We start from the raw sequence: 9,473 nt of genomic DNA, 5'->3' as shown, positions 1-9,473 counted from the left end.
GCGTGGAGCCTGGGACCATGGGCTCCGTCTGGGTGGCCGTCTCTGAGGTGCCCGATGGGGGGGCCGCAGAGCCCGAGGGGACCCGAGGGGTGCGGCGCGTGCCCATTCGTGTCTGGTAGGCTGGCTACGGCTGGGACTGACTGCTCTGGGGGGTCGCAGGCAGGGTCTCGTGCCCTCCCGCGCCCTCTCCTGCATGAACTCCACGCTAACTCAAGCGCCTGTTTGCGCAGCCTGTTCGCGCGGCTCCGGTTGCGGGGCTCCCTGGGGGGCTGGGCCAAGTATGGGCCTGGGCGGGGGCTTGACCCGGCCCGGCACCAGGCAGCGGCCTCCTCCCAGCAAGCGAGGAGTTAACCCCTTCCCACCACGAGCCCGCTCACCTCACCTGCGCGTCTCGCACTGCTCCGGAGCCTAACTGAGCTTTTTTTTTCCCCTGTTTGGCAGGCCCTTTTAAACCGCATGCATGCGTAGATGCCTGCCATTTTTAAGTAGCACCAGATTGTTTAGATGTTTACCGTAAATCATTTAAAAAGTAAGCAAAGTCTTAGAACTTTTAAATGAAAGGAAGAATTAAGAGATAACAAAGATCCGTTACAAAATGTTTCCTATGCATGAGTGCTGTTCCTTAATGTTTGAAGATTGAATCACTTAATTTTAATACATAGTGGTTTGAAAATGCAAAAGATTACAAATGAAAGCTTTTCACACACAAGGAGATGGAAGAAGGCCCGCTCTCTGGTGTAATTTCTCTCTCTGATAGCTTTCTTAATGTGTGATTCCTTGAGGCATTCTTCCCCTCTGTTAAAGTTAAGATTTTTTTTTTCTAAAATACATGTCTGGGAAAGAGTGCATGTTTCTATTTTTAAAAATAAAGCCCTATCAATATCAGTTGATCTCTTGCACCAGATGGGCACAATATGACTTTTTCTTGGTGGGCTGTCTTTTGCTCAAAATAGAGCTTAGATTTAGAATCCCCTACTTTGAGTACACTTACAATTTGCAGTTCCAGTTTCCATCAAATATTCTTTACAAAGCACAAAGACAATAGCTAAAAAGTATATACGTTTTTCCCAAACGTATTAGAAAGTATAGAAACAGGATAAAACATTAAAGCAGATTAAAAATGAAAAGGTTAGTTATCAGATTGTTCAGGTCTGTGTAAATGCACTGGCATGTTTTGTGTCCAAAGGCATTATCTTCTTAGACACTTCAGAATTGTTCATGGGTGACTGAGCTCTTCTGAAATTTTTTTAACTGGAACAGTTCATTTAACAACTTAAACAACAAAGCCCACATGCAGGCAAGATCTTCTCCAAGCATTATATGCATATTATAAGTATATTTTAAGACTGCAGTTAAATATCGTAAAGAAAAAAGAGTTAATTTTTTGTAATGCTGTTTTTGCAACCAGTATTGGAGTCTGCTTTTTTAACCAGTATATTGCATAGCTCTTAAACGGCATCAGGTTTTTTTTAAAAGGCACTTAACCCCATAACTTTCCAAATCATGCAGTTTGTAAATTGGGAGTGAGTGAAGGCTTTTGCCCCTGCCCTGATCATGCTGCCCTTTGGTTATGGCAGGCTTTGCTTCTCTTTCATACTAACAATGCCAGCTCCTCTCCATCAGAAATACCTTCCTTCTGCTCTGTTCCTTTCAGTCAGTCTCTAGCACTTTGCTTCAGCCAGGCACCCTCCTTTGATTCTTGTATAACAGGGCAATATTTTCAGATAGTCTATAAAATCTAGCTAATGTTTGCAGGGTTAACTTTCATAAGCAGGTGAGGGGGTCACATCTGCAGGGTGCAAAGACTCAGTAACATGAATCGCATGCCATGTAGATAACATATGATGGCCATGTGGTGTATGAATATAATGTGCTCTTTAAATGTTGTATATAATAAGTCATGGCTATCCCTTTCCCAGGTTTCTGCATATCCATTACCTGAGCACCGCAGCACTGCTCTGGCTACTCAAGCTGCCATGTTATATGTGATACTCTATTTCGACCCTTCCATTCTTCACACACATCAAGCAAAAATGAGAGAGATAGTGGATAAATATTTTCCAGATAACTGGGTAAATATGACTGCTGATTTTAAACTGCATGCTGAATTCAAAGCTGCAACACACATTTTATTGTAGTGGTACTCAACCTTTCAGCTCCATGGGCCAGATTGAGGTGGGTCTGCAACCCAGATCCTGCAGGGTTGGTGGCCATACACTGCCTCATGTGGCCCAGATCCTGCCTCCCACTTCCTGGATCAGAGCCTCCACTGCACAGGGCTGTGTTATCCAACCACAAGGCTCCCCACAGGTCCAGAGATTTGGCTGCTGGGGAGCGACAATTAGTGCTGCTACCACTTCTCCACTGCCAAATGTTTGTGGCTTTTTTTGGTAGAGTCACAGAACATGGCAGAGACCTATGGTTGTATATAGAAAATAAAATATTTATCTTGGAAAATATAAGTACTATTTTTTGGTTTTGTTTCCACCTTTAGGTTATTAGTATTTATATGGGGATCACTGTAAATCTAGCGGAAGCCTGGGAACCTTACAAGGCTGCAAAAACTGCCCTCAATTACACATTAGATCTGTCAAACATCAAAGAGCAGGTATGTACATGCCCATTTCAGTTTCAAAATAAGATTCAAGGTGTGTGGATGTTTTCAAATGTATTCCATGCGGTAACTGGCATGTGGATCCTATTTCTCCTGTATACACCTTGATTGAGTCAATACTGAGGATGCGTTCAAGTTTCAGAGGCTGATCCCTCTTAGGTACTGTTTCACATGTACTTGCATTATTATCCTGTCCTCCTCTGATAGATCCGGTGTTGTGACTTCAGTTTATGGCTTCTGATAGTCACCATTATATTATGCAATGCTCAGGAAGATTTTTCTTACTAAGGATTTAGTCTTTTGTGTATACAGATTTAGGAGCTGAAAACTAAATGGCATGTCTCTTAGCCTCAAAGAGATGATTTCTGTTGAGTATTTGAAAGATTTGTGGTCCCATCTGGAATTGACTATCCAATAGTCTAGAGAAAGCACTTTGAGTAAAAATATGCCATAGCACAAAAAGTGGCACATTTATTATTACTTTCCTGTGTCTAGAACTCAGTTACTTTAGTGGCACCATTTTAATGCTAAAGATTAGTCACATGCTAAGGGTTTTGCTAGATTGCAAACAAAGGGCTAGATTTTTTAAGGTATTTAAGCATCTAAATACCTCTTAAAATGCGGTCCACAAGCAGCCTATGTTTAGGAACACTGTTCCTAGCTCATGCCAATAATCACCATACATGAATACTTGCAGCCATTTTTCCTTTCTCTGTGAGTATGAATTGCAATTAATTCTGGGTTATGATTCACTGCTCTATCCTTTCTAGCAGATGGACAGTGAAATGTTTTCATTGGCAGCTCAGTAGTCCTACTGCTTTTTCAGATATGATTTTCAAAAGTGCACAAGTAGCCAGAGAGGGCAGATAACCAGGCTTCTAAGTTATTGTGGTACTTTTGAAAATGTTGTCCTTCACTTAAGCTCTCTGCTCTAGGTTGTAGCTTGCATTTCACCATGCCAATACCCCTGTATGGCATGAACTGCATTCACTGCCTGTCAATATAGGATCTATGTGGATAATTATTTAATGGCACCTCTTACTCAATTTCTATCCACTTTGTGTTCATGGGAACCTGCACAAGGGAGTTGAATATTCCACTTGTCCCTTATTGATGCAAGAATTGTATGTTTGAAGGCAAGCAGATATGCTGCTGTCACCGAGCGGGTGCATGCACAAGTGCAGCAGTTTCTCAAAGAGGGCTGCCTGAGGGAGGAACTTGTGCTGGATAATATCCCCAAGCTGATGAACTGCTTACGAGACTGCAACGTTGCAATCCGTTGGCTGATGCTTCACACTGCAGACTTGGGTAAGGCTTGTAGCACAGAATGCTCTGTGCTGTGATGTCTGTGCAGCTTTGTCTTTGATCATGGGTAAGTCCCAAGTGTGCTGAGTCATGGAAGCCAGTGTAAACTTTACATTCAATTAGTTGGAGAATTGATCTTCTGTTGACCCTGAAATTTTATCTTTAAACAAACAGTCCCCCAGGTCCCATTTTAATTTTTCCAACCAAAAATAGAAGTAAATAAGTTATATGAAATCATGATGCTCTAGAAATCATTCTATGCTGGGCAAGCCAGGAAGCAACTGACTTATTTTTTTCCCTGCCTTGGATAGTACTGCATCATCTTCAATAGTACGTATATGCGTAACAGCTTTTGTCTTAATAGTCTCCCACTAATCACCCTTAAAAAATAATTCTTTCCAGTGGCAGTTGTATACTGTATGAAATAAGTCTTGATGATCTCAGTTCAGGTCCAAGTGGGCTTCGATTGTAAGATCTTTAGCACAAAGTCAATCTTTTAGTTATGCTTGTTAAGTGCCTAACATGGGGCTTAGTGCCACACTAGGTATTATGCTAATAGTAATTATAATTCACCATACAAATACATGATACAAATCAGAGTCCTCATTGCCTACAAGGTGCCATTTGCAACTTAGTAGGGTAAATAAAAACTGAATGCAACTTGAGTCTCCATTACATTCTTGACCACAGAGCTGATCCCTGCAAGTTAGGATTGAGGTCTACTAGCAGAGCACTATGGGGCAGCCACTGCCACTGCCATTTTTGTTGTGTGGCAAGGTAGAGGATATCTGTCTCTGAGGGCCCTGCTGCATGTTCAAATTAAAGCTGAATAGAAACCAGCTATAAAGTTATTACACACTTTCAAGCACTAACCTCATAGCTGGTTGGCTGCTTTTGTAGCTAGATAGTCATTTTTATTGTATGATAATTACTTTGCATATGTGGCTGGTCTTAATTTATTGTGTGATGAACCAGTTAATTGCATAATTCATGTAATGTGTAGCAGGGGCCTGGGGATGTTAGCAAGCAGCATTACATTCACTTCAGGTGAAATCTGTTCATGTACGGAGCACCAACATAATGTCTAGGCAGCAATTAAGTCCCCCTTTTATTTTCCTGTTTTGAGGGTTTTAGATGGGCCATTTACGCAGTATTTAATTTCACCATAAATATTTAAAAGAACAGTTCCACGGGAACAATGCTAGAACTAGCACGATAGAGCAGGATGCTGGACCTTTTAACATGCTGATGTTTGTAAATGTTTCTTAACAGCTTGATTAAATTTCATTATACTTGAGAACCTTTGTCCTTCCATTTCTAGCTTGTGACCCAAATAACAAGCGTCTCCGTCAAATAAAGGATCAAATTCAAACAGATTCCAAGTACAAGCCCAAGATCCTTTTCCAGCTTCTCCTGGATACAGCACAGTTTGAATTCATTTTGAAAGAGGTAACATGTTAGTGACGTCCACTTTTTGGCAAATGACTTCCCTTGTATTGTAATGCAGAACTGAAGAATTAGTTTTGAACACATAAAATAATGCCGTGACAACTGTATCATCTTGTAATACAGGTGAATGTAATGCCTTCTTGTTGGCTTATTTTCACTTGGAGAAATCCAAAATGTTGCCACTAAAAAGTATCCTGTATAGTATGGCTGTGCGAAATTTTGCCAGCAGTTTTGTTTCCACTCGTTTTGAGGTTGAAACAGCAAAATCGAAACGAAACAAAGGGCTGTGAAACAGCCTCAAAACAAAACATGGCTAGTTGAAACCTTTTGACCATAGAGCTGGGGAAACAAACTGAGCCCAGCTGGGCTGACTTCCTAATCCCAGCACGATCTAGCATTGGGGGGGGATGGGAAGTCAGCCCAGCTGGTCTGACTTCCTGTCCCCAGCAAAACATTGAAACAGCATCAAAACAGCATTTTTGTTTTGACAGAATGGAACAAGCGTTTCAAATCGAAAAGAAATTCAAAGTGGAAAAATGTTCTGTCGAACTGGTGAAACTCAAGGTGAAATGGAACAGTGCTGTTTCGCACAGCCCTACTGTACAGGCCTTTCTTAGTAGTTACAAAATTCATTTGGAGGTAACACACTTTATATTTACTGGGTGTCTTGCTTGACCAAGCTGGTAACTGGCAAACTGGGAACTCTGTTTGGGAGAAGAAGCTGTATATTTCTTATCCTGGTGGATTATTCTTTTAAACTGTTTTTAAATCCAAAATTATAGTTGTTTCATTAGGCAAGAAGATAATGGGAAACCACTTCCACTTGTGTAAAACATTACCATTTTAACTAACTGGGGAAAGGATTTAAGCACCTGCTTAACTTTAAGTACCTCCTTTTTTCAATAACCATTTATTTGGACAGGTGGAAATAATTACACAAGGTGCAAAGCTATAGAGAATCAGACTCTCTGCAAATTAAGTTAGTGGACCCTTCTATAACTAGCTAGAAAATCAATAACACATATGGTATAAACACATTGTAAAACACAGTAAGTTAAGCATTATACCATGATGTATGGAACCCTTCTAATTGTATTATTTTCCAACAAGTACTTTTTGCTTTTTAAAAAATATAATGGAGAGATCTTATTGGGATTCAAAGCATATATCCTTAACAGATGTTGTGTTCATTGCGAGTCACCCCCAACTGATTGAGTATTTTTAAATCCCAAATGTTATTGCAATATGCTTTAGTGCCAAGTTCGTAATCTGAATATTTTCTTTTCAATAGATGTTCAAGCAGATGCTTTCAGAAAAGCAAGCTAAATGGGAGAACTATAAGAAGGAGGGTTCTGAAAGGATGACTGAGCTTGCTGATGTTTTTTCAGGAGTTAAACCTCTTACTAGAGTGGAGAAGAATGGTAATTTGTAGAAAATGTCTGTCTGAAATAAGAGTTGTTGTTTTTTAATACTGAAAGGAAATGGATATGTGGTATTCTGATCACAGGAAAAATTATGATGGGTTTTAACTTTCTTCAAGCATTTCAAAGGGCACTCATACTTGCATGGATTTGAATTCACTGCCCACATTGTTATTGCATGTGTAAACTCTTCAGTCAAATTTTAGCTGGTTGGGCTTGATCACATGGCCTTTAACATCAGATTCAGGTGTGAAGGGTAAGGCTGGGAATCATTTGACACTTCATGTATAATAGAAGCCAAAATATTGTAATTTATGCACTGAAGAGTTGGATGATGATGTATATTCAATTAGAGGATGGTCTTGGTCCTCTCAGCTTGCAACCTGAATTGTTTTTAGCATCAACTCACTTTCCAGTTCTTTCCAGCCTCCTCCTGTTTTCTTCATGCTCTTACAAAGAAAGACGCTGTTGCTTCTTCGTAGAGATGACTTTAAAAAACCAAATTGGCTTTTGTAAATGTCTTCCTTTTTCTCTAATGTCTTCATGTTTTTAGTTGGTTTATAGCTCTCAGTTCACAACTCAGTATCTCATGTGGTCAATAACCCTTCATGAAGTATAGAAACACACCATTAAACCTAGGCTGAAATTAAGTTTTATTTGAATAAACCCTTCTTTTGCTCACTTCTTAACTAAAATAGGATTAATGTATTTAAATTGCTGCCTTCATCACTGTAATTCCAACCAACTAGTAAGTCCAGATATTAAAATTGCCTGGGCTAGCTTCATTAAAAGAGCTGAGTATAAAGCAAATCCTAAACTAGAAACATCACTTATGGTATGTAGGTTTTCACCTGGTTTTTGGTGTTTTTTTCAATGTGGCATTTAGTGGGCTTTACAGCAAACATTGATCTGGTTAGCAAAGCCTAGAGATTCTTAAATTATAGAGTACGTTTCTACTTTTGACAACATTCCTTTAAAGTCCACATATTTTTAAAATTTAAAGTTTAACAGTAAAATAACAAATCTTCGTTCATTTTTAGCAAGGATTCCTTTTCATTGATGTCATAGGCAAGTCATACATCAAATCATCATGAGGTTGAGGAGCACCTCATTTTATTTTTTCCTTTTCCTTTAAATAGAAAACCTGCAGGCTTGGTTTAGAGAAATCTCCAAACAAATAATGTCTCTAAATTATGATGATTCTACTGCAGCAGGCAGAAAAACTGTGCAACTAATACAGGCACTGGAAGAGGTAAGGAAAAAAGTTGCAGTCATATGTTATAATAATCTTACGTTGGCCTTTAAACTACATCAGAAAATGCTTTACAAACTTAAACCTAATTATACAACTACAGGTCCTGATCTTGTAATCAGGTCTGGATCTTGTAATCCACTCCACATGCTCTGCCTACGCAGATCTGATTGCAACTTAAGGGCTGTAATAGGAAATGCTTTATCCACTCCTTAATTCCAGTAGCTTCTGTGAAGAAATGGACCCATGTTAAATAGTACTTGACCATATTACTTATCATTTTAAGGAAAGATTGGAAAAGAGAAACACAAATGCAACTGAAATTCCAGGAGAATATTTAAGAAGCAAATATCAGTATCAGAACTTGCCCAGCAATCTGAACCAGACACTTTGCTGACAGATATGAAAAAAACAATGCTTTACTGGAAGAGAAGGCACATTCATTTGATCTGGCTCCCCAGTGTCTATATAGATCAGGTGTTTTAGCGGAGATTTTTGGCACTTTTAGCTCAATCAGCTATTACATAAAAGCACCAAAAAGCCCCGCTGAAGCATCTGATCTATACAGACCCCAGGTGCACCAAGTCAAACTAAAGCAGTGCCTCTTCTGGGCGTGCGCTGCACTTGAGGTGGGAGCACACTGAGCTGAAAGTGAAGTGCCGGGTGGTTGGTTGGTTGTGTTGTTTTCCCCCCGTATCTGTAAGCAGCCTTTGTTTCCCAGGGTGCAAAAGATGCATTGTTATGGTCCTTCAGTGTATGCTTCATGGTGTTAAAGTGCTTACTGGGTACAATTCCATGGAAAATAGTTATCAAAACTCTAATTTATTGTCATATTTTATTAAGGAAAAATGTATATTTAGTACAGTAAAATCCCTGCTATCCAGAACACTCTACTAACTGGAATTTCTGCCTGGCCGCAAGTGTAGGGGAGAGTTCACACACAGCCACCGCTGCCACCATCCACCACTCTGTGCTGCTGCCACTCCATATGCAGCCACCCCTTACCCCCTTCCCGCCATTCTGCATCCATTCAGAAACCTGTGCTTCTCAGGTAACCAGCATTTTTGGATACCCGGCACCCCCACATTCCTCATTCATTCTGGATAACAGGGATTTTACTATAGTTTGTTTCTTATCACCTAAATAAGCAAATAGGATGGTTTGATTTTGGTTTTGTTTTCTTACTCCAGGTTCAAGAATTTCACCAGCTGGAATCTAACCTACAAGTGTGTCAGTTTCTTGCTGACACCCGCAAGTTTCTCCATCAGATGATCCGAACCATCAACATTAAAGAAGAGGTCTTGATCACCATGCAGATAGTTGGGGATCTTTCTTATGCTTGGCAGTTGATTGACAGGTATATAATTGGGTTTCTTCCCTTCATAATTTGAAGTTTATTGTTTTGCTCTCCTTATTTATTATTTCTGAAAAG

The 9,473-nt window shown here is 39.9% G+C and overlaps 1 protein-coding gene across 1 annotated transcript in view; it reads left to right on the top strand.

Annotated features, from left to right (window-relative positions):
* Positions 1-9,473, top strand: part of WASHC5 (WASH complex subunit 5) — a 38,660-nt gene that overhangs the window by 10,753 nt on the left and 18,434 nt on the right. Inside the window, exons 7-13 of the mRNA XM_019552686.1 lie at positions 1,920-2,072; positions 2,495-2,608; positions 3,751-3,922; positions 5,241-5,368; positions 6,660-6,789; positions 7,929-8,041; positions 9,232-9,398. Coding sequence (XP_019408231.1) covers positions 1,920-2,072; positions 2,495-2,608; positions 3,751-3,922; positions 5,241-5,368; positions 6,660-6,789; positions 7,929-8,041; positions 9,232-9,398 — 977 coding nt within the window. The remainder of the gene's footprint in view (positions 1-1,919; positions 2,073-2,494; positions 2,609-3,750; positions 3,923-5,240; positions 5,369-6,659; positions 6,790-7,928; positions 8,042-9,231; positions 9,399-9,473) is intronic.

The sequence above is a fragment of the Crocodylus porosus genome, unplaced genomic scaffold (assembly GCF_001723895.1).
Source record: "Crocodylus porosus isolate Cpor-Errol unplaced genomic scaffold, CroPor_comp1, whole genome shotgun sequence".
NCBI classification, from domain to species: Eukaryota; Metazoa; Chordata; order Crocodylia; family Crocodylidae; genus Crocodylus; species Crocodylus porosus.
Note: the sequence above shows the minus strand (reverse complement) of the source record. Positions and strands in the feature narration are given on the sequence as shown.